Below are 25637 nucleotides of genomic sequence, written 5' to 3'. Positions count from 1 at the left end.
CTTAGCTTGAGTTCAGCCAAGTCTGAAAACCTTGCAAACATTGTAAACAGAAAACAAGCAGAGAAGAAAGCACTGTCTTGCAAAGGGTAGACATGTACTAAGGAACAAATGATCTACATTCCCTCAATAAGATGCTGGCGATTATGAACCCTATAAGAAAATATTATTGATCCTGAAAATTCCAAAGATCATTTGATGACTTTTGAGCAGTCTTGTAAGAACGCACAACAATTTTTTAAATTTCTGTCATGATAAAGAAAACTTAGTATACACTAAAAATAAACTTTCAGTCACATTCCAAAGTGAACTAAGGATGGCCACAACCTCTGCCAATGTTTAACATATTCTGAAATTTTAACTTAATGTAATTATAACTATCAAAGGAAGCAAAAGTATAAATCTTAAAAACTATTCAAAATTTAGTATTTGTGCATGTCACATCCAAAAGAATAACGAAGTTTGGATAATATAAATGCATGTAGGCATGTGTTACAATAGAATGTTCCTGAAGGCTTATTAAGAATTAGAAAACACATGATACAACTCACAGGCCATATGAAGCTTAACAAGAAGGAACACCAAAATATGGATGCTTCAATTCTACTTAGAAGGGGGACAAATAACCACAGGAGGTAGAAGGAGGAAGGTACCTGGGAGGGAGAGAGGAGGGGGAGGGAAAAAAGGTGGGCAGGATAAGGTGTGGGAGAGCCAGAGAGAAGTACAGAGTGTCAGGAGCATGAATAGAAATATGTAGCAGTAAGGGGTGGGAAACTGGGAGTAGCCACTAGAAAGTCCCAGACGCCAGAGAAGAAAGAGGCTCCCAGGACTCCAGGGGGGATGACATCAGCCAAAATACCCTACAAAGGGGAGATAGAACCTGTAGAGACCATATCCACTAGATAGGCATGGCCCACATTTGAGGGATGGGACCACCCACCCATCTCAAAAATTTTAACTCAGAATTGTTCCTGTCTAAAGGAAATGCAGGAAACTAAATGGAGCAGAGACTAAAGGAAAGGTCATCCAAATACCGTCCCAGCTAGGGATCCATCGCATCTGCAGACACCAAATCCCCAGACTATTGCTGATGCCAAGAAACACTTGCTGACAGGAGCCTGGTGTAGTTGCCCTGTGAGATGCTCTGCCAGCATCTGACTAAGACTATCCTTAGACTAAGCCTGGAGACACCAATAGAAGAGTTAGGGGAAGGACTGAAGGAGCTGAAGGGGATTGCAACCCCATAGGAAGAACAACAATATCAACTAACCAGACCCCCCCCCAGAGATCCCAAGGACTAAATCACCAACCAAAGAGTATACATGGAGGGACCCATGGCTACAGCTGCTTATGTAGCAGAGGATGCCTTATGTGACATCAGTAGGAGGGGAGACCCTCAGTTCTGTGGAGGCTTGATGACCTAGTGTAGGGGGATATTAGAGCACTGAGGCAGAAGTGGGTGGGTAGGCGGAGGAGCACCTTCATAGAGGGGGAGGGGGATGAGACAGAGGAGAGACCAGGAAGGGGGACAACACTTAAAATATAAATAAGTAAAATAATCAATAAAAAAGAATTAGAGAAACTTATATATTCTACCAAAGAAAACATTTTGAAATCTTATGTTAGTGGAGACATGTGTGAATGAGGCTATTCCTCTATTAAGATACAATTTGGGAGCACATCAAAATTGTACAGTAGAACTTGCCTGAAATCCCAGAATCTCTTATGTTTTTCGAATAGGTCAGATGATATGTGTTGACTGTATGCTCCATCTGAGACCATGAGAAGTGGTCAGTCAAGGGTACTAGTTCTTAGTACTTGTGTGCTGTGTGCCTATAAATGGTCACAGAATGGAAACGGTTTTGGTTAGCTGCAGCTCTGTTTAAATGAGGATACCATGGCATGCTCATAAAGAGAGAAAAGAGCAGGGTATCTCACACTCACACTGCCACATATGAAAGTGTATTGTAAAGCTGCAATGACTATATATTCTTTAAGAATCAGACTTCAAAAATAGGCTTGAAGAATTATAAATTTTCAGTACATGATAGCAATGACATTTTAATTCAGTAGAGAGAAGAACTGATATTCTAACAGTATTCAGGAAATTGGCTTGCCATTTGGAAAAAGGTATGCCAGGCTTCACCTTCATCACCATCTATGCCTATCATTTCTGGGGCAGCACCTATCTTAATTGTAATATTCCTTCTGCCAGATTAGTTCACACTTGGAATGGGATGCAAGCATAAAGTAATATCTTTATTTCACGGAACTTGGATCAGACTCTAGAATTTAAAGCAAGAAAGAAATAGAGGGCAGGACTGGAGAGGCTGCAGCTCCAGGAAGTCTTCAGGGCCTGCTCATTCTCTATGGCAGGATTCATCCCTTTCCCCTGCACCCACTGGCAGGCAGTGGCAAAGAGCAGGGTCTGCACTGGGGCAGGGTTGGGGGAGGCTGCTATTCAAATATGTCCATCTGATACAGTGGAAATGTTGTAAGCTGAGTTGCATTAAGCAAACCTCTGATGCCTCCATTGTCCATTTATCCTGTGACATATCCTATATCCTGTATCCTTTCTTACAATTTTTATATGTATGGGATGCACGATGAGTATGTGGGTGCACAGTCACATGCATCTGTTTTCCCAGGGAGGCTTGAAGTTGACATCAGGTATCTTCATTGATAGTCCTATACCTTATTTATTGAGACAGAATTTCCACTGAACCTGGAGCTCTCCAAGCTAGATTAGTTTAACTATCCAGCATGTGCAGGATCACTGCCTTATAAGTGCTAGCAATACAGGCCGCACCCATACCTGCCTTACTTTTAGCAGATATCTAGGACTATGAACAGCACTCTCACTTGCCAGTCCTTTATCCACAGAACTAGCTCCAGAATTGTCGCATGCCTCCCTTTAAAAACACTTTTTAAAGTATAGCTGCATATAAACAATATAAATATTTTTAATGTACATAACTTCAGAGGTTAGAAACAAGAATATAGTGCTCTGGTGAAAGTCCCATCATAGTCAGTGTCCAAAACGTATCTAGTCCTGCCAAAGATTTCGTGTCTCCATCCTTTAAAAATTATTTAATGCATTTAAATATTGGTGGTAAATTCAAAATCATATGTGCCCTCAGGAAATGTTAACATATATTAAAGTACTGGTAACCATGGGCACTGTACTGTATAGTTCTCCAAAACATACTCTAATTCTCTGATAAATATTATCCTTTAGTCTAGATGGTATTCTACAGCCTTATAATATATCATTTCATTCTTGGGTTAGATAGACTTACTTCTAAATATTGCAACTAAAAACTTTGGCTAATAAATTCACCATTAATTTCAAGTTCATCCAAAATTAAGAGTGAGAAAAAGCATCTTTAAAAATTTAGGCTTTGTTTAAAACCTAGGGATGAAGATAGGTAGGTTTGGTTAGAGAGAGATCTATTTATATCTTTCTTCCTCCTCCTTCACATATATACAGAAATACCTACATAATACATACATACATACATACATACATACATACATACATACATACATACTGTAACTTGCATCTTTTCTAAACCACTTTTACATACACCACCAAAGCTCCAAAGTTAGGAGAAATGTAACAGCTCCTTTTTCTCCTAATAACTTAGAACTCTCACATGTCAAGTATACAACAAGTAAAAAAGCAAAAGTACATGAGAATCTGAATGGAAAGGAATAAAAATAATTTATGAGAGTGAAGAATAACATTTTTAAACTATAGGTTATAAAATTACCCAATGCTTTCAATTAAAGGAAAACAAAAGGGTGTGAGACGTCAAAGATACTATCACCAGCTGTAAACAATTAAAATTTAAAACAATTATAAGCCAACTTTTGTTTGACTAGTTGTGTAAACAGAGACACAAGAACAATGGTAAGAGTGAACATAAATAATTATATTAGAAGAGTCATCTTATACACATCCTAAACTTTGTGTGTTTATAGAGTTAAACAAGACATGTAACAGATACCCTCCAAACCAGCAAAATCACCTCAAAAGATGTATCCTAAAACAGGTACACTTATAAAAGCTAGCAAGGATATTTATCTAAAGTATAAATATTTATTACAATGGATACTGTTAATAAGAACTGAAAATAAATGTAAGCCCGTCTCCAGTGGATGGGCTGTGTGCATTGTGATAAATGCACTCAGGAGACTGTTTTACTCTGCAATGATTACACAAATCTATATTTAGACATGCAAGACTTCTGCAATATGCTGAGAAAAAAGCTTAAATGCATCTTGCATAGTTCCAGAGACAAAAAATAGAAACAACTGAGCTTTATGCATCTTACATAGTCTCATAAACATGAAATAGAGACCACCATAGAAAGCAGCTGAGAGCCCATGCTCTCCTCCTCACCTGCCTTCCACATTGCCCAGGGCCTAGGTCTCTGTGTCCATGCTGCCTTCGCCACTGCCCTTTCCTTCTCCTTCTTTTCTTCACCGTTGTTGTGGTGATGCTCTTAAGGTTTCTAGGAAATGTATTCTTGCAAGTACATTACAGGAATACAAGTGCAAGACCTAGGCAAATGCTGAGGATTCTTTGGGATAGTTTGCTGAGAAACAAACAGGAAAGAGCAGTCAGCTTCATCTGTACTGATAGACAGGGGCTTTCTGATATCCAGTATCTCTTCCCCTCAGTGGCCAGTTCCTGACACTGCTCCTCTGCCATCTTCTGTAGTCCACACTGCTCTGTGCTGCCACCATTTGATAAAACTGAGCTCTCCATTGTGGTTAAAAGTAAGAGAAAGTCATTGTCGTCCTAGAAGCAAGAGAATGCCCTGCACAGTGACTTGGGGTCAGACCTGTATCCCTGCAAGACGATCCATGCTACTCCTAGTCCTCCACTGAGGACGCCTACATCCTTTCCCAGCTACAACGGCACTCTCTTCCAGGGAGGATGGTTTCCAGGAAGGCAGACGCCATCTCTGGGACTTTAGATCAGGCATTTTCCATCCTTGGTAGAGTTCCATGAAGATTCTAAATACCGCAAAAGCCATTTTTCATCCTATATTTTTAATATTAATGCACTTAGGTTGTTGGAAGAAATCTTTATTGCCTACAATGGTAGAAAATCTGTGTACTTTGTTATGTCCTTCCTTCCCTCATTCATTTACTTTTTCCTCTCTCTCTCTCTCTCTCTCTCTCTCTCTCTCTCTCTCTCTCTCGTCTCTCTCTCTCGTCTCTCTTTCTCTCTTCCACTATCATCTATCTATCTATCTATCTATCTATCTATCTATCTATCTATCTATCTATCTATCCATCGTTTGTCTATCTTGCCTTTCATTTTTAAAAGTATCTTGGGTTGGATAATAAATTTTATACTCACCAAAAAGCTACCTAGGGGATTTTAAATCTGACACCCAATTTCCCAAGATCCCATGATCTTGTACAGTCCAAGCCAAGCCAGGTAGTCACCCCAGCTTGGACGATGACCAAGAGGATTTGGGGACAGCACATCTTTCTCCTGCATAACTGAAGTCCTGAGGATGCCAACTTGATGGAGTCATCTGAGTTTTGGATGCACTTAAATATTCAATAATGAAAAGTCAGCTCACATGGGAGCCTGTAGTCCTTTACCCATTCCTCAGTCAAGATGGCCCTGGCTTCAGAAATAAAAATCTACTACTATTGCCAGCTGTAGAGGCCTTAGTACTCAAGGCCTCAATATAAAGTGATTTTCATTTCCCAAGGACATGGGATCCTGGGGAAGGGAATAAAGACAGATAAAATAAGCCAACCTTACCTGTAAGCAATGGTAGTTAGACTTTCTTTATATGTCTCCACATGGGTAGTAAACAGGAACTTTCAGAATACACAGCTATTTCCTAGAGAACCATCTCTTTCGTACTACACACAGAAGGAGACGGCTCATTACAGAATAAATGTTTGAACCAGCCTACAACTAAAACATGTTTTAATTTCTTTCTTATTTGATACTATGTATGTAAAACTCTGACTTTTGCCTTGGCGTGTGTGTGTGTGTGTGTGTGTGTGTGTGTGTGTGTGTGTGTGTGTGTGTGTCTGGGCCACCAACTTAAGGATGAACACCTCAAATGTATTGAAACCTGCATTCTTCACTGCTGTATCAAACATGGTCCATTGTCTAGATGTTTACATGGTACTACATCGGCTCACAGTATACAAGTTTCAGTTCAGAATAGTCTCAGAAAAATCTAGTTGTTGGTCACCAAGTCTAGACCCCAATGCCAGGAGCATCATCTAGCACCTTACAGATATTTATAAATAGTTCTTCCCTAAGTATGATTTTAACACTTATTTTGCTTTTTGTTAACAAGAAGTTTGTTTGTTCTTAAAATCAACAAAGGGGGACTCTGTCAGAATGCCTAATCAGAGCTTTAAATACAAATGTAAGCTGTAAGAGGGTTCATTACTTTCAGAACTCTTCATTCTAAGAGAAGATAAGAGGCAGTGGTGGCCAGTATACCAGCATGCTACCTGCCAACAACCCAAATTCTCTCCTTCTGAATTCTCCCTTGCATTTTAGAGGTTGAAAACTTGGAGAGTGTGTGACCCAGTATTCCTGGAAGCAAGATTTTAAGTTAAATTCTTGGAGCAAAAGGCACTTGCGTGTGACTTGGAAGTCTATATTTAACTCAGTCATAGACTAATATTGCATGGTTTCGAATGGGAAATTTGTACTGTTAACATCTGGAGCTTTGGTGGGCAGGTTTTGCACAGACGAGGCTTGAAGTAGCTTTGTTCCAAAACTTTCTGGAAATTCCTTGCACCTGTGCTGCTGGAAGCTGGTGATGGACCGATGTGTTCTTGGAGAGCCAGAGCTTCTAATTCTTGAATATTCGACTGCAGTCAGACTCAGGTTGGTGTCCTCAGGACTTCAGTAATGTAGCTCTCTACCCTTCCACCTTCACTCTCAGCCTGCTTAAATGAACATATTTATTTCCCTTGTCCTGATTGCCCTTCACTTCAACTTAAATCTAGTAAGTTATGGACATCCTGTCAACTAGGAGAAATGTTAGATGCCTGGTAAAAGAGAAACTGGATAACTCTGGATGATGCTCTGTAGTCCCAGCCCTAAGATTTTTTCCTCCATGCTTTTCTGGACCAGAGGCCATACTACTGGTACAGTATCCTTAGGAAACTGTTTAGAGGAAACAACCTTGAAGCATGGCATTCTTCACTCTACTTCCCCAGAGAAGAAATCCTGCACAACAGACTCCTCTTGCTCCATGCACCAGAATTATCATCTTACCTATTTTGAAATCATGAATTAGTCCCAAATTTTAGTACTCTGTGAAATGTTCTCACAATTTTGTGCATTACCTATCTGGGGAGTTTTACTGCTCTAATATCTTTATTCACCTTATCTGTGGTTTGGAAGCTCTCTCTGACTCCGTCCCCATCTCCTTCCCTCCTTTTGTCTCTCTCACCGTCTTTCCTCATCTGGATGTAATTTAGGTCTTCCTAGCCCCTTTATTTTTTTCTACATGTGATTGTAACAAATTACCATAAATTTAGAGGTTTAAAATGAAACACGAGTCTGAACTGAACCCCAAGTGTCCACAGAGCTCTAGTCTCAAGGCAAGGTCATGTCTTATGGGCTTTGCCAGCTCCTAGAGGCAGATGCTTCCTGAACTCCTGGTTCTTTCTCTGCCTTCCAAGTCAGCAACATTGCCTCTCTGACCATTTTCTCTGCTCACATCCTCTCTGACTGTCACTCTGCCTCCACATTTAAGGATGTTTGTAATTACATTAGACCCATTCACACAAGACCAGATAAGTTTCCACCTCAAAATCTTTGCTCTTCGTCTTATGAGAAGTCCCTTTCCTTGAATATCTGTGAAAGGGGTGTCATTATTATGTCTTCTCCGTGAATAAAATGCAGATTGATTTTCTTCTAATTTTTGTGTGTAAAAGCATGGATAAAAGTCTTGGTGCTTGGTACAGAAATAAGTAGAATCCAGAAAAGTTCACAAAGCAGTGGGCCAGTTTCTGGAAATTTCTAGAGGAGATGACTTTGGAGGAAAAGTGATAAAGTTGTGGATGACAGAAAGATATTCAAGTATGCATTAAGCCATACATACACATAACTAATATGATTACTCCTTGTTCAAATCCTTTTAAATGTACAGTTTTATCTAATCTTTTTACATTTATGTATGTATTTGGGTGAGAGAGTGGAGGGACACGTGTGCCACAGTGGCAAAGGCATGGTATTTAATGTACAGCTCTGTCATTTCTCTTCTTCCCCTATATGGGGTCCAGGGACTTGGTTGCATGTGTCATTATCCACTCACCCAAGATAAATTATTTTGTGATAATAGTGTTAGAAGTTTCTGATAGCTGGGATTCGATGGGGAAATACAAGGAAATGAGTAATAATATGAAAACAAAACCCAGCAAAATACTGACACAAGGTAAAATACACTACTCTATATGCAGAAGGTTTGAAGTTTTATACATCTGCTATATACCAAGTCATCTTACCTAGTTCCCCATTTACTTAAACCTGCGTTACTGAAGACACCATTTTCCTTTCTGGCTTTAATTCATGCATATTTATTTCACTTGAGGCCTTTTTAATTCTTCCCACTAGTATTGTTCCTTTTCTTGATTATGAGTACCAGCATGCCTTTCTCTTTTAATTCCTTCCCAGAGGACCTATTCTACCACTTCAGTGCCCTCAATAAAAAGCAGAGATGTCCTCAAAGTTCAAAGTTGCATCTCAGGCATAATTTTCCTTGTAATACAGCTGCATACTCAGACTGTTTCATTACCAACATGGATCATGTATCAGATTTTTGTATAAACTAACGAAATGACTTCATATTCCTTCCTCCCAATAAAGACAAAACTTGAAAGATTTACCCTTGATCCTATATCACTGAATTTCCCAGGATGATATATTCATATCCAGGACACCCTGCATTCATGGAAGATATAAGTCCCCTTTCCTAGTTCCCAGGGCCCACCTCAATGCCATCTTTGAGTAGTCCTTGTTAACATGTTATATTATGTCACCAAATACCGAAGAATGTTCATTAAAAAAATACATTTAAAACCCTCCTCTTCCTTTTCTACTTCTACCGATAGTATCCTTGCTCTCAAAGCAGCTGCTATGATTAGCAGATCACTGTTCATGATTCTTGGGTCTCCTTTCCCAGGGCCACCATGAGCTTTGCTAGTTTTCCCACCTAATTGTCTAACTATAGGCACTCTAGCTGGTGGTGACTGGATGGTTATGTGCCCAACATTTCTTTCTTTTTTATTATAATCATTTATTTATGAGTGAATGTGTATGTGTATATATGTTTGTATGTGGGTATGCATTCTGTATGTGGGTATGTATATATGTGTGCACACAGTTGTATATATGTATATGTGTGTATGTGTACATTTATGACTGTATGTGTTTGTGTGTTTGTGATGGGGGAATATTTGTAGCTTGACACTCACATGGAGCTCAGAAAACAACTAGCAAGAGTCTATTTCTCCTTCCAACCTGTGCTTCCTGAGATCAAACCTAGGTAATTAAAATCACTGTCAAGTACCTTTACCTGCTGAGCCTTCTTGATGGTCCCCAGCACTTACATTTCTTCATTAAATACTTTGTTCATTATCCTTTTCCATTTTATTATTGAAAACATTTTTTTTCAGACCATGATCACAATTTTCCTTCCCCCAACTCCTCTCGGATCCACCCTACCTCCTTTGTCATTCAACCTCACATCTTTCTTTCTATGTCTCTTAACAAAACAAGCCAGAAGTTTTTTTTTAAAGAAAGAATAGAAGGAAGGAAGGGAGAAAAATAAATAAAGAAAGAAAGAAAGAAAGAAAGAGAGAGAGAGAGAGAGAGAGAGAGAGAGAGAGGAAGGAAGGAAGGAAGGAAGGAAGGAAGGAAGGAAGGAAGGAAGAAAAAAGGCAAGCAAGCAAACACACAAATTCCAAGAAAAAATGGAAACCGTAATATACAATCGAAATACCAGTAAAACGGAAATAAATGTCAAACAAGCAATATTAGACAAGTCTATAACGTTACCATTGGGTTTGTTTTGTATTGGTCATCTACTGCCAGGTGTAGGCCTATCCTTAAGTGGTTAACATAGTAGTGAGACTCTATCAGAAAACTAAATTTCCTTTGCAAGCAGATGCCAATTTGATATTGCTTCTTAATTAGATATGAAGCTCATGTCCACTTCCCACTCTAAGCACTGAGACCTCATCTGGCTTGAACCCCTGCAGCCCTTTACCACTATTGTACCAGCATATCTTGCAGGGAAGTCACCATTATAGATCACAGGCTTTGTACCTTTCTCTTCTGGTAGTTTGCAGAGTACCTTCCAGTACCATGAACACTAGTCAGTAGGGATGAAGGTTCTAGGTAGTCACAGCTTAAATTCTTACATTTAATATGGTATGTTACATTGTCCATAGGAATAAGGCCTTACCATAAGTTTGTGAACAGCAAATAGCCTTGACAATACTCTGAGATATTTGGGGCTTTTGTTGGGCCCCCTTTGGTCAACAACTCAACTAAATGTTACACATTTCTGGCACTGGCAGTTTCACTTGCAACAAAGGATATCTAGTTGAGGTATTGTCTTCTCCTTTATTTTGTGAGTTCATTTAGGTTTCACTGTTATATATTTTAAGATGCTTCTACAGTAGTAGGTTTTTAAATGACCCCTACCTCCAGTGGCCCTTAATGTTGACTTGTTTTCCATATTCCCCTTTACATTTCTTTTCCATCTGTGCTAAACTAGGTACATTCTCTCCCACTCAGGCCATGCAAGGCAGCCCAGTTAGGGGAACAGGAATCCATTGGCAGGCAATAGATTTAGGAACAGACCTCTTATCCAGTTGTTGGCGGACCCACATGAAGACAGAGCTGCGCAGGTACCTAGATCCAGCCTGTAGATGCTGTTTGGTTGGTAATTCAGTCTCTGAGAGCCCACAAGGGTCCAGGTTAGTTGACTGTGTTAGTCTTCCCGTGGAGTTCCTGTGCTCTCTCAGGACATCATTTACATCTCTGTTTATGCAAATATTGGTCTGTAATTTTCTTTCTTGGTAATGTTCCCTTTGTTTCTATTTTGTAGAATAACTTGAAGAGTATTGTCATTAATTCTTCTTAGTAGTTCTGACAGGAATCTACACTGAATCCATCTGGCCATGAGATTGTTTGTTTGCTTGCTTGTTTTGCTTGTTGGGAGTCTTCTACTTAACTCTTCTATTTAAAGGCTTATCTGACCATGATTAAACTATTGTTTGTCATATACATATATGTATTCAATAAATTAATTCATTTATTTAAAGTTTTCCAGTGTGGTGGAGTTCGGATTGTTTAAAGTATGTGCTTAAGGTTCTCTGAATTTCCACAGTTTCTGTTGTGATGCCCCTATTTTCACCTATAATTTTATTAATTTGGATCTTCTATCTCCATCTTTTAGTTAATTTAACTAAGACTGTATCAATCATTGATTTTCTCAAAAGACCAACTTTTCATTTAATTCTTTGCAATTTTTGTCTGTTTCTATTTATTGATATCAACCCTGTGTTTGATTATTTCTTCCCCTCTACTTTTGAACATTATTTCTTCTTTCTGTTCTAGAGCTTTCAGAAGCACCACAAAGTTGTTAATAACTCTCCTGTGTCTCTCTCTCTGTGTGTGTGTGTGTGTGTGTGTGTGTGTGTGTGTGTGTGTGTGTATACGTAGGTAGGTAGGTAGATAGGTAAGTAGTACTATGGCCTTGCTTCCTTGAACTGCCTTCATTGAGTCCAATATTTGGTATTTAGATATGTTGTATTTCCATTTTTAGTTTTATTCAACTCTGAAAAAGTTTTTAATTTCCTATTTAATTTTGTCTTGACTCATTTTTCATTCAGTAGTCAGTTTTTCAGTTTCAATGAGTTTGAAAACTTTCTTTGGTTTCTGTTTTTGTTTTTGTTTTTGTTGATATTTGGTTTTAATTTATTGTAGTCAGATAGAATGTAGCACATTATTTTATTGTATCCACTGAGACTTGCTTTGTGTCCAAATATGTTGTCAATTTTGGAGAAAGTTCTATGAAGTGACAAGAAGTTTCCCATTTCATTACTGGTACTTTATTTATCAAGACAAAGTTCATCTGAAGTACCAAAATCGATTCATCATAGTCACAGTGTGATATGTGATTTATAGCTTGGTAGTTCATGTGTTTGGTGCCTAATTGTTTAGGATTAATATTTTGAATGTTTCTTTTACCATAATAGGTACCTCCTGATTTGGTTTTGTGACATTTTTTTCTATGACTTTACCGTGCCTTTGACTTGAGTTTTTTTTTCCTTCCTCCATTCCTATTAACCATAAATTTGGTATTTTCATCGTATGGCTGATTTCCTCAATTGTTTGTAGCTTGATTTTTTTTTTAGATTTAACATTCTGTTTGACTGAGATATCTATTTCTTCTACCTTTTCTTCAAAGCCTGAAATTCTTTCTTCCAGGTGTTATACTCTATTAGTGAGACTTACCTTTGAGATTTTTGTTTGATTCGTCAATTTTTATTATTTCCAATTTTATTTCAGAGAAAGTTGTCTTGAGCAGAGAACTATCTGGAAAGCTGTCTTGAGCAGAACATTGACCATCAGCTTGTAACCCCCGATTTGACTTCAAATCCTCTGTTTTGCCAATGACAGACACCCCTTCTCTCAGGAACACCTCTCCAAGCTGAGGCTAGTTCTTGACAAACCACACTATAAAAATACAAAAGTTACAGATAATAGGATAGAGGAAGGAGAAGAAACTCAAGTTAAAGGTTCAGAAAATATTTTCAACAAAATCATAGAAGAAAACTGTGCAAAACAACGCAGGAGGTACTTATCGAAGTACAAGAAACATTCAGAATACCAACCCTGAACATTTAGGCACCACACACAAAGACAACCCAGTTTATAAAGGAAATACTGCTTCAGCTAAAACTGCCTATCACATTGTGATAAGGGCTGCAAGTTGACTGTGGTGACTCATTTTGGTACCTTAAATGAACTTTGTCTTGCTGAGTAAAGTGTCATGTAGAGGTGTGGTTTTTTGCAAATAGATTGCAGTAGAACAAAGAATGTCCAGAGAGACAAGGATGAAAGGGTTAGGAGAGACCTGGTTTTATATCAGGAGTTGGAGTCTCTAATAAATGAATTGAGATAAGAGGAGTACCTGCAAACAGGTTGCAACAGGACTAAGGGTGAAAATGGAGAGTTCATCACAAAGAACAATAAGGATAGCGTGAATTGCCTACCTGAGACCTAGCACAATGTCACAACTTGGGTTACAGGTGGAGAATGTTACTAGATATTAGCTATAGCTGTACCCAATTAATCTACTCAATTGATTCTGGGAGTGGAGGCAAGTTCCTCACCACCCACCCCAATGTTCTGGATTCCCGAATAAAAGACACATACACTTAGCCTTTATATTTTGATATGCCTAAAACAGCTCCATGGCTGGGCCACTTCCTAACCTTCACATGGCTAATCCATCTCCCCTCCAATATTCCTGAGTTATTACTTACTAAAATCTATATACCATCTTTGCTGCCCTAGACCCAAATGTGCAGTTCTCTTGGGCCAAGCTCCCCTGGCTCCTGCATGGTGACTACGCTCTGTGTCCTGCACCTCTCAGGTGTAGTGTCTCCTCTCCTCACCACATGGCAGTTCTCTCTCCATCCTCCTTCTTCCTTGGTCCCTTCCCAGGAAACTTTATCAATCCCAAACCAAACAAGGGACAGGTTTCCTTTAGTGCCTTACAAGCAGACATGAGTATTCTCATGGAATTTTGGGGCCCCATATTAACATAATACAAGCAGCATTAGACCAAATCCACAACAATTAGCAGCTGACACAAGGAATAGGAATAAGCTAACAAGGAAGGCTGAGAGTATCTATAGTCACCATGAATGGGCAAAACTAGGTTCACACCAAGGTTCCAGACAAATCCATTTAATCAGTTTTTAAATCTTAAAAGTATATAACTAAGAAATTATTACCATTTCCAGGTAACTTACCTAAGGCTCCATTCCTGACATCTTCTGCTTAGCCAAGTCAGGATTCAAATCCAGCTACTTGCTTACAGAGTCCACAATTTTAACCTTAATATCCACTCTCCACCTATGGCAGTGTAGACCTCTTCCCTCCAGTCAATAGATAGATGGGTTTCATTGATAAGCAACCATAGTGGATGTTCCTTTCTTCTATAATACTCCCAAGGTCAGCAATGTGCATTGAGAAAATAAAATATTTCCTATAACACTCCCTCCTGGGTATCCTCCTGTTTCAAAGACAATCACATCCACATGAGTTCAAGCAAAACTTGGGAAATCTGAGTGAGTTAAGCCTACTGTATTAATGTCAGTGTCTTAGTTTGATATTGTTTTAGGTCCTGTAATTTGTCACTATTTTGAGGAACCTGGGTAAATGGTTTGTGGAATGTCTCTGAAAATTTATTGCATCAGCAGGTGAATTTACAAGTATCTGAACTACAAAACGAGAAGGGAGCAACATAACTTTAAAGGTCCTTTGGTGCCATCCCGGTGCCTCTGCCAGATGGCTCCTGCCAAGAGCTGAGGTGGAGACTAAGTCACCTTTTCAACAAAACCAGGACATTAACTTGGGCACAGAAGACTTGTTTGTAATCACTTTGCTCTCTCTTGACTAAAACTGACTCTTGTGTTGATTTGTATAAAACAGAATGGACATTACTTAAGCTCACAGTGCCCTCTACAACTTTTTAGGAAAGCAAAATTGTTTAAACTTCTTTTAGAAAAGTAGGTAATACTTGGTTATAGGAAGAGAAAGAAAATGCCACATAAACTTTTAACACATAAAGATTGATTTTCTCAACTTCTTATCAGAGGCTTGTTTTACTTTAACCAGGTTTAGTATCATCCTACAGATACATATATGGTTACAGCGCTAACCATGCATGTTACATGCTAAATAACTGCTTCTATCTAAATATAAGATATATAAAGTTCATTAATGTAGTCCCATTCTACTCTTCAGATCATTGAACAACACAATTTGGGTTTATATTCTCTCTCCCTCTCCCCCTTCCCATCTCCCCCCTCTCCCCTTCTCCCTTCCCCCCTCTCTCTCTCCTCTCCCCTCCCTCTCTCTCTCTCTCTCTGTGTGTGAAACTACATTGCTCTGTTGACTCCAACACAGAGTGTTGCAGAAATAATATTCTCTGTATCTTTCTGCTTCATTTCTATTCTAGTAATTTCTCATTCTGCTTTACCAACATTTCTTCATGTGATTTTCCTACTTTGAACTGAACATCTTTTATTTATTTATTTATTTATTTGGGGGGGGTTGAAACTCTCCATTGTGGTCTTTTATAAGGCCTCAAAATGAAAATAAATAATATCTCACTTCAAGATGGGAGATGCAGAGCGCAGTCACAACCAGATCAAGCAAACCAAACTTCCAACAGTGTACGTAATGCAGGGTCCAATGTCTAAGCTCCACTCGCAGTCTTCCGGGGTCCTCCAAAGGGCTTTGGTCACTTTTTAGCTCTACGGTCTGCAGCCCACACAACATTTCATCTGCATTCCACCTCGCTCCACTCCGTTGCCGCCATGTTCTTGGTGGTCTTCTTATGGTGCTGGCATTTTCAAAATGCTGGTGTCTTCTCCTACACCCAGGCTGCACTTTTACCAATTAATTTTCCTGTACTTACTTTCTTTTTTTTTAATAACTTGAGTATTTCTTATATACATTTCGAATGTTATTCCCTTTCCCGGTATCCGGGCAAACATGCCCCTCCCCCTTCCCCTTCCTTATGGGTGTTCCCCTCCCAACCCTCCCCCCATTGCCGCCCTCCCCCCACCAGTCTAGTTCACTGGGGGTTCAGTCTTAGCAGGACCCAGGGCTTCCCCTTCCACTGGTGCTCTTACTAGGATATTCATTGCTACCTATGAGGTCAGAGTCCAGGGTCAGTCCATGTATAGTCTTTAGGTAGTGGCTTAGTCCCTGGAAGCTCTGGTTGCTTGGCACTGTTGTACATATGGGGTCTCGAGCCCCTTCAAGCTCTTCCAGTTCTTTCTCTGATTGCTTCAACGGGGGTCCTATTCTCAGTTCAGTGGTTTGCTGCTGGCATTCACCTCTGTGTTTGCTGTATTCTGGCTGTGTCTCTCAGGAGCGATCTACATCCAGCTCCTGTCGGTCTGCACTTCTTTGCTTCATCCATCTTGTCTAATTGGGTGGCTGTATATGTATGGGCCACATGTGGGGCAGGCTCTGAATGGGTGTTCCTTCAGTCTCTGTTTTAATCTTTGCCTCTCTATTCCCTGCCAAGGGTATTCTTGTTCCCCTTTTAAAGGAGTGAAGCATTCACATTTTGATCATCCGTCTTGAGTTTCATTTGTTCCAGGCATCTAGGGTAATTCAAGCATTTGGGCTAATAGCCACTTATCAATGAGTGCACATCATGTATGTCTTTCTGTGATTGTGTTAGCTAACTCAGGATGATATTTTCCAGTTCCAACCATTTGCCTACGAATTTCATAAACTCGTTGTTTTTGATAGCTGAGTAATATTCCATTGTGTAGATGTACCACATTTTCTGTATCCATTCCTCTGTTGAAGGACATCTGGGTTCTTTCCAGCTTCTGGCTATTATAAATAAGGCTGCGATGAACATAGTAGAGCACGTGTCTTTTTTATATGTTGGGGCATCTTTTGGGTATATGCCCAAGAGAGGTATAGCTGGATCCTCAGGCAGTTCAATGTCCAATTTTCTGAGGAACCTCCAGACTGATTTGCAGAATGGTTGTACCAGTATGCAATCCCACCAACAATGGAGGAGTGTTCCTCTTTCTCCACATCCTCGCCAGATTCTGCTGTCACCTAAGTTTTTGATCTTAGCCATTCTCACTGGTGTGAGGTGAAATCTCAGGGTTGTTTTGATTTGCATTTCCCTTATGACTAAAGATGTTGAACATTTCTTTAGGTGTTTCTCAGCCATTCGGCATTCCTCAGCTGTGAATTCTTTGTTTAGCTCTGAACCCCATTTTTTAATAGGGTTATTTGTCTCCCGGCGGTCTAACTTCTTGAGTTCTTTGTATATTTTGGATATAAGGCCTCTATCTGTTGTAGGATTGGTAAAGATCTTTTCCCAATCTGTTGGTTGCCGTTTTGTCCTAACCACAGTGTCCTTTGCCTTACAGAAGCTTTGCAGTTTTATGAGATCCCATTTGTCAATTCTTGATCTTAGAGCGTAAGCCATTGGTGTTTTGTTTAGGAAATTTTTCCAGTGCCCATGTGTTCCAGATGCTTCCCTAGTTTTTCTTTTATTAATTTGAGTGTGTCTGGTTTGATGTGGAGGTCCTTGATCCACTTGGACTTAAGCTTTGTACAGGGTGATAAGCATGGATCGATCTGCATTCTTCTACATGTTGACCTCCAGTTGAACCAGCACCATTTGCTGAAAGTGCTATCTTTTTTCCATTTGATGGTTTTGGCTCCTTTGTCAAAAATCAAGTGACCATAGGTGTGTGGGTTCATTTCTGGGTCTTCAATTCTATTCCATTGGTCTATCTGTCTGTCTCTGTACCAATACCATGCAGTTTTTATCACTATTGCTCTGTAACACTGCTTGAGTTCAGGGATAGTGATTCCCCCTGAAGTCCTTTTATTGTTGAGGATAGCTTTAGCTATCCTGGGTTTTTTGTTATTCCAGATGAATTTGCAAATTGTTCTGTCTAACTCTTTGAAGAATTGGATTGGTATTTTGATGGGGATTGCATTGAATCTGTAGATTGCTTTTGGTAAAATGGCCATTTTTACTATATTAATCCTGCCAATCCATGAGCATGGGAGATCTTTCCATCTTCTGAGGTCTTCTTCAATTTCCTTCTTCAGTGTCTTGAAGTTCTTATTGTACAGATCTTTTACTTGCCTTGTTAAAGTCACACCGAGGTACTTTATATTATTTGGGTCTATTATGAAGGGTGTCGTTTCCCTAATTTCTTTCTCGGCTTGATTCTCTTTTGTATAGAGGAAGGCAACTGATTTATTTGAGTTAATTTTATACCCAGCCACTTTGCTGAAATTGTTTATCAGCTTTAGTAGTTCTCTGGTGGAACTTTTGGGATCACTTAAATATACTATCATATCATCTGCAAATAGTGATATTTTGACTTCTTTTCCGATCTGTATCCCCTTGACCTCCTTTTGTTGTCTGATTGCTCTGGCTAGAACTTCAAGAACTATATTGAATAAGTAGGGAGAGAGTGGGCAGCCTTGTCTAGTCCCTGATTTTAGTGGGATTGCTTCAAGTTTCTCTCCATTTAGTTTAATGTTAGCAACTGCTTTGCTGTATATGGCTTTTACTATGTTTAGGTATGGGCCTTGAATTCCTATTCTTTCAAGGACTTTTATCATGAAGGGGTGTTGAATTTTGTCAAATGCTTTCTCAGCATCTAATGAAATGATCATGTGGTTTTGTTCTTTCAGTTTGTTTATATAATGGATCGCGTTGATGGTTTTCCGTATATTAAACCATCCCTGCATGCCTGGGATGAAGCCTACTTGGTCATGGTGGATGATTGTTTTGATGTGCTCTTGGATTCGGTTTGCCAGAATTTTATTGAGTATTATTGCGTCGATATTCATAAGGGAAATTGGTCTGAAGTTCTCTTTCTTTGTTGTGTCTTTGTGTGGTTTAGGTATAAGAGTAATTGTGGCTTCGTAGAAGTTATTCGGTAGTGATCCATCTGTTTCAATTTTGTGGAATAGTTTGGGTAATATTGGTATGAGGTCTTCTATGAAGGTCTGATAGAATTCTGCACTAAACCCATCTGGACCTGGGCTCTTTTTGGTTTGGAGACCTTTAATGACTGCTTCTATTTCCTTAGGAGTTATGGGGTTGTTTAACTGGTTTATCTGTTCCTGATTTAACTTCGGTACCTGGAATCTGTCTAGGAAATTGTCCATTTCCTGCAGATTTTCAAGTTTTGTTGAATATAGGCTTTTATAGTAAGATCTGATGATTTTTTGAATTTCCTCTGAATCTGTAGTTATGTCACCTTTTCATTTCTGATTTTGTTAATTTGGACGCACTCTCTGTGTCCTCTCGTTAGTCTGGCTAAGGGTTTATCTATCTTGTTGATTTTCTCAAAGAACCAACTTTTGGTTCTGTTGATTCTTTCTATGGTCCTTTTTGTTTCTACTTGGTTAATTTCAGCTCTGAGTTTGATTATTTCCTGCCTTCTACTCCTCCTGGGTGTATTTGCTTCTTTTTGTTCTAGAGCTTTTAGGTGTGCTGTCAAGCTGCTGACATATGCTCTTTCCTGTTTCTTTCTGCAGGCACTCAGCGCTATGAATTTTCCTCTTAGCACAGCTTTCATTGTGTCCCATAAGTTTGGGTATGTTGTACCTTCATTTTCATTAAATTCTAAAAAGTCTTTAATTTCTTTCTTTATTTCTTCCTTGACCAGGTTATCATTGAGTAGAGCATTGTTCAATTTCCACGTATATGTGGGCATTCTTTCCTTATTGTTATTGAAGACCAGTTTTAGGCCGTGCTGGTCCGATAGCACGCATGGGATTATTTCTATCTTTCTGTACCTGTTGAGGCCCGTTTTTTGACCAATTATATGGTCAATTTTGGAGAAAGTACCATGAGGAGCTGAGAAGAAGGTATATCCTTTTGCTTTAGGATAGAATGTTCTATAAATATCTGTTAAGTCCATTTGGCTCATGACTTCTCTTAGTCTGTCGACATCACTGTTTAATTTCTGTTTCCATGATCTGTCCATTGATGAGAGTGGGGTGTTGAAATCTCCCACTATTATTGTGTGAGGTGCAATGTGTGTTTTGAGCTTTAGTAAGGTTTCTTTTACGTATGTAGGTGCCCTTTATTTGGGGCATAGATATTTAGGATTGAGAGTTCATCTTGGTGGATTTTTCCTTTGATGAATATGAAGTGTCCTTCCTTATCTTTTTTGATGACTTTTAGTTGAAAATTGATTTTATTTGATATTAGAATGGCTACTCCAGCTTGCTTCTTCTGACCATTTGCTTGGAAAGTTGTTTTCCAGCCTTTCACTCTGAGGTAGTGTCTGTCTTTGTCTCTGAGGTGTGTTTCCTGTAGGCAGCAGAATGCAGGGTCCTCTTTGCGTATCCAGTTTCTTAATCTATGTCTTTTTATTGGGGAGTTGAGGCCATTGATGTTGAGAGATATTAAGGAATAGTGATTATTGCTTCCCGTTATATTCATATTTGGATGTGAGGTTATGTTTGTGTGCTTTCATTCTCTTTGTTTTGTTGCCAAGACGATTAGTTTCTTGCTTCTTCTAGGGTATAGCTTGCCTCCTTATGTTGGGCTTTACCCTTTATTATCCTTTGTAGTGCTGGATTTGTAGAAAGATATTGTGTAAATTTGGTTTTGTCATGGAATATCTTGGTTTCTCCATCTATGTTAATTGAGAGTTTTGCAGGATACAGTAACCTGGGCTGGCATTTGTGTTCTCTTAGGGTCTGTATGACATCAGTCCAGGATCTTCTGGCCTTCATAGTTTCTGGCGAGAAGTCTGGTGTGATTCTGATAGGTCTGCCTTTATATGTTACTTGACCTTTTTCCCTTACTGCTTTTAATATTCTTTCTTTCTTTTGTGCGTTTGGTGTTTTGACTATTATGTGACGGGAGGTGTTTCTTTTCTGGTCCAATCTATTTGGAGTTCTGTAGGCTTCTTGTATGCCTATGGGTATCTCTTTTTTTAGGTTAGGGAAGTTTTCTTCTATGATTTTGTTGAAGATATTTACTGGTCCTTTGAGCTGGGAGTCTTCACTCTCTTCTATACCTATTATCCTTAGGTTTGATCTTCTCATTGAGTCCTGGATTTCCTGTATGTTTTGGACCAGTAGCTTTTTCTGCTTTACATTATCTTTGACAGTTGAGTCAATGATTTCTATGGAATCTTCTGCTCCTGAGATTCTCTCTTCCATCTCTTGTATTCTGTTGGTGAAGCTTGTATCTACAGCTCCTTGTCTCTTCTTTTGGTTTTCTATATCCAGGGTTGTTTCCATGTGTTCTTTCTTGATTGCTTCTATTTCCATTTTTAATTCCTTCAACTGTTTGATTGTGTTTTCCTGGAATTCTTTCAGGGATTTTTGTGACTCCTCTCTATGGGCTTCTACTTGTTTATTTATGATTTCCTGATATTCTTTCATGGATTTTTGTGTCTCCTCTCTATGGGCTTCTACTTGTTTATTTATGTTTTCCTGGAATTCTTTCAGGCATTTTTGCGATTTCTCTCCGTAGGCTTCTACTTGTTTATTAATGTTTTCCTGTGTTTCTCTAAGGGAGTTCTTCACGTCTTTCTTGAAGTCCTCCAGCATCATGATCAAATATGATTTTGAAACTAGATCTTGCTTTTCTGGTGTGTTTGGACATTCCATGTTTGTTTTGGTGGGAGAATTGGGCTCCGATGATGCCATGTAGTCTTGGTTTCTGTTGCTTGGGTTCCTGCGCTTTCCTCTCGCCATCAGATTATCTCTAGTGTTACTTTGTTCTGCTATTTCTGACAGTGGCTAGACTGTCCTATAAGCCTGTGTGTCAGGAATGCTGCAGACCTGTTTTCCTGTTTTCTTTTAGCCAGTTATGGGGACAGAGTGTTCTGCTTTCATGCGTGTAGTTTTTCCTCTGTACAGGTCTTCAGCTGTTCCTGTGGGCCTGTGTCTTGAGTTCACCAAGCAGGTCACTTGCAGCATACAAGTTGGTCTTACCTGTGGTCCCGAGGCTCAAGTTCGCTCGCGGGGTGCTGCCCACGGGCTCTCTGCGGCGGCAGCAACCAGCAAGACCTGTGCAGCCCCTTCTGGGAGCTTCAGTGCACCAGGGTTCCAGATGGCCTTTGGTGTTTTCCTCTGGCGTCCGTGATGTGTTTGTTCAGAGAGCAGTCTCTTCTGGTTTCCCAGGCTTGTCTGCCTCTCTGAAGGTTTAGCGCTCCCTCCCACGGGATTTGGGTGCAGAGCTCTTATATACATTTCGAGTGTTATTCCCTTTCCCGGTTTCCGGGCAAACATCCCCCTCCCCCCTCCCCTTCTTTATGGGTGTTCCCCTCCCCATCCTCCCCCCCTTTGCTGCCCTCCCCCCAACAATCTAGTTCACTGGGGGTTCAGTCTTAGCAGGACCCAGGGCTTCCCCTTCCACTGGTGCTCTTACTAGGATATTCATTGCTACCTATGAGGTCAGAGTCCAGGGTCAATCCATGTATAAGTCTTTAGGTAGTGGCTTAGTCCCTGGATGCTCTGGTTGCTTGGCATTGTTGTACATATGGGGTCTCGAGCCCCTTCAAGCTCTTTCAGTTCGTTCTCTGATTCCTTCAATGGGGGTCCTATTCTCAATTCAGTGGTTTGCTGCTGGCATACGCCTTTGTGTTTGCTGTATTCTGGCTGTGTCTCTTGGGAGAGATCTACATCCGGCTCCTGTCGGCCTGAACTTCTTTGCTTCATCCATCTTGTCTAATTGGATGGCTGTATATGCATGGGCCAGATGTGGGGCAGGCTCTGAATGGGTGTTCCTTCTGTGTCTGTTTTTATCTTTGCTTCTCTATTCCCTGCCAAGGGTATTCTTGTTCCCCTTTTAAAGGAGGAGTGAAGCATTCACATTTTGATCATCTGTCTTGAGTTTCATTTGTTCTAGGCATCTAGGGTAATTCAAGCATTTGGGGTAATAACCACTTATCAATGAGTGCATACCATGTGTGTTTTTCTGTGATTGGATTACCTCACTCAGGATGATATTTTCCAGTTCCGACCATTTGCCTACGAATTTCATAAAGTCATTGTTTTTGATAGCTGAGTAATATTCCATTGTGTAGATGGACCACATTTTCTGTATCCATTCCTCTGTTGAAGGGCATCTGGGTTCTTTCCAGCTTCTGGCTATTATAAAGAAGGCTGCGATGAACATAGTGGAGCACGTGTCTTTTTTATATGTTGGGGCATCTTTTGGGTATATGCCCAAGAGAGGTATAGCTGGATCCTCAGGCAGTTCAATGTCCAATTTTCTGAGGAACCTCCAGACTGATTTCCAGAATGGTTGTACCAGTATGCAATCCCACCAACAATGGAGGAGTGTTCCTCTTTCTCCACATCCTCGCCAGCATCCGCTGTCACCTGAGTTTTTGATCTTAGCCATTCTCACTGGTGTGAGGTGAAATCTCAGGGTTGTTTTGATTTGCATTTCCCTTATGACTAAAGATGTTGAACATTTCTTTAGGTGTTTCTCAGCCATTCGGCATTCCTCAGCTGTGAATTCTTTGTTTAGCACTAAAACAACATTTTTTAATAGGGTTATTTGTCTACCTGCGGTCTACCTTCTTGAGTTCTTTGTATATTTTGGATATAAGGCCTCTATCTGTTGTAGGATTGGTAAAGATCTTTTCCCAATCTGTTGGTTGCCGTTTTGTCCTAACCACAGTGTCCTTTGCCCTACAGAAGCTTTGCAGTTTTATGAGATCCCATTTGTCGATTCTTGATCTTAGAGCATAAGCCATTGGTGTTTTGTTCAGGAAATTTTTTCCAGTGCCCATGTGTTCCAGATGCTTCCCTAGTTTTTCTTCTATTAGTTTGAGTGTATCTGGTTTGATGTGGAGGTCCTTGATCCACTTGGACTTAAGCTTTATACAGGGTGATAAGCATGGATCGATCTGCATTCTTCTACATGTTGACCTCCAGTTGAACCAGCACCATTTGCTGAAAATGCTATCTTTTTTCCATTTGATGGTTTTGGCTCCTTTGTCAAAAATCAAGTGACCATAGGTGTGTGGGTTCATTTCTGGGTCTTCAATTCTATTCCATTGGTCTATCTATCTGTCTCTGTACCAATACCATGCAGTTTTTATCACTATTGCTCTGTAATACTGCTTGAGTTCAGGGATAGTGATTCCCCCTGAAGTCCTTTTATTGTTGAGGATAGTTTTAACTATCCTGGGTTTTTTGTTATTCCAGATGAATTTGCAAATTGTTCTGTCTAACTCTTTGAAGAATTGGATTGGTATTTTGATGGGGATTGCATTGAATCTATAGATTGCTTTTGGTAAAATGGCCATTTTTACTATATTAATCCTGCCAATCCATGAGCATGGGAGATCTTTCCATCTTCTGAGGACTTCTTCAATTTCTTTCTTCAGAGTCTTGAAGTTCTTATTGTACAGATCTTTTACTTGCTTTGTTAAAGTCACACCGAGGTACTTTATACTATTTGGGTCTATTATGAAGGGTGTCGTTTCCCTAATTTCTTTCTCGGCTTGTTTCTCTTTTGTGTAGAGGAAGGCTACTGATTTATTTGAGTTAATTTTATACCCAGCCACTTTGCTGAAGTTGTTTATCAGCTTTAGTATTTCTCTGGTGGAACTTTTGGGATCACTTAAATATACTATCATATCACCTGCAAATAGTGATATTTTGACTTCTTCTTTTCCGATCTGTATCCCCTTGACCTCCTTTTGTTGTCTGATTGCTCTGGCTAGAACTTCAAGAACTATATTGAATAAGTAGGGAGAGAGTGGGCAGCCTTGTCTATGGACATCTTTTAAATACATCATTCCTACTAAAAGAGATGTTTTGATAACAAAATTTACTGTGCAGAATCAAACACATAAAAGGACTCTAACATTTGTTTTAACATTTTACTAAGTTTAAAGTTTTGCATTTCATGAAGGCTAATTAACAATTTGTGGCCCCTCTGGCTGTTCGGAAAAGCCATCTTTGCATTGTTCCCGGGTCGTGCTCCCTGCTCACTGCAGCCACCTTCACCGCCCATCGCCGCCCACCATCTCCTCCAATGCGGACTCAGGCAGCTTTCTCGCCAGAGTCTTCGAAACTCAACTAATTCCTTACTAGCAGTATCAGACCACCAGCGTGCCCCACCATGTCAGACGCAGCAGTGGACATCAGCTCCAAGATCACCACCAAGGACTTGAAGGAGAAGAAGGAAGTTGTGGAAGAGGCAGAGAATGGAAGAGATCCACCTGCCAATGGGAACGCTCAAAATGAGGAAAATGGGGAGCACGAGGCTGACAATGAGGTAGATGAAGAGGAGGAGGAGGAGGAAGGTGATGGTGAGGAAGAGGATGGAGATGAAGATGAGGAAGCTGAGGCTCCTATGGGCAAGCGGGTAGCTCAGGACGATCAGGATGATGATGTTGACACCAAGAAGCAGAAGACTGATGAGGAGGACTAGACAGCAAAATGAAAAGCTAACCTTACACACGGTGACATATTCACCCTCCACTTCCGGTCTCAGAATTTAAACGTGGTCACCTTCCACTAGAGAAGCAGGCCCCGCCCACCCACTGCGGGCTGTGCCACCCACAGATGACGTGCGCTCTCCACCACCCCACCAAAACCACAACATGAATTGGCAACAAGGGAGGAGAAAAGAACCAGAACTTCCCAGGACCTGCTTTTTTTCTTAAAAATACTCTAAAAGGAAAATTTGTAATTTTAATTTACATTTTATATTTTTGTACATATTGTTAGGGGTCAGCCATTTATAATGATAACGGGTGACCAATCCAGTCTTCAGAGCATTTTCTGTCCTACTTCAGACTTTACTTGTGGTGTGACCATGTTCATT

The 25637-nt window shown here is 39.9% G+C and overlaps 2 protein-coding genes across 5 annotated transcripts in view; one reads left to right on the top strand and one right to left on the bottom strand.

Annotated features, from left to right (window-relative positions):
• Cd226 (CD226 molecule) overlaps positions 1 to 6559 on the bottom strand; it is a 96507-nt gene extending 89948 nt beyond the window's left edge. For 3 of the 4 annotated variants that reach the window (XM_039096759.2, XM_006255028.5, XM_006255031.5), the window contains exon 1: positions 4403 to 6559. Coding sequence is in view for 1 of the 4 variants with exons in the window: in NM_001107370.1 (NP_001100840.1) it covers positions 4403 to 4415 (13 nt within the window). In the remaining 3 variants the exon portion in view is untranslated. The remainder of the gene's footprint in view (positions 1 to 4402) is intronic. The other variant, NM_001107370.1, reaches the window with a different exon arrangement.
• An 18364-nt stretch (positions 6560 to 24923) lies between these two features.
• Ptmal3 (prothymosin alpha like 3) lies at positions 24924 to 25265 on the top strand. The gene has a single exon (XM_039097297.2). It carries the CDS (start codon positions 24930 to 24932, stop codon positions 25239 to 25241), a length of 312 nt encoding a protein of 103 aa, XP_038953225.1. The 5' UTR covers positions 24924 to 24929; the 3' UTR covers positions 25242 to 25265.
• Positions 25266 to 25637: the final 372 nt, after the last annotated feature.

Source organism: Rattus norvegicus, chromosome 18, assembly GCF_036323735.1.
Source record: "Rattus norvegicus strain BN/NHsdMcwi chromosome 18, GRCr8, whole genome shotgun sequence".
Lineage (NCBI taxonomy): Eukaryota > Metazoa > Chordata > Mammalia > Rodentia > Muridae > Rattus > Rattus norvegicus.
The sequence above is the reverse complement of the archived record's forward strand: the minus strand, read 5'-3'. Positions and strand labels throughout refer to the sequence as shown.

Excerpts from the sequence above, each read along its gene's own strand:
- Ptmal3 (XM_039097297.2), top strand. The coding sequence starts at position 24,930 with ATGTCAGACGCAGCAGTGGACATCAGCTCCAAGATCACCACCAAGGAC.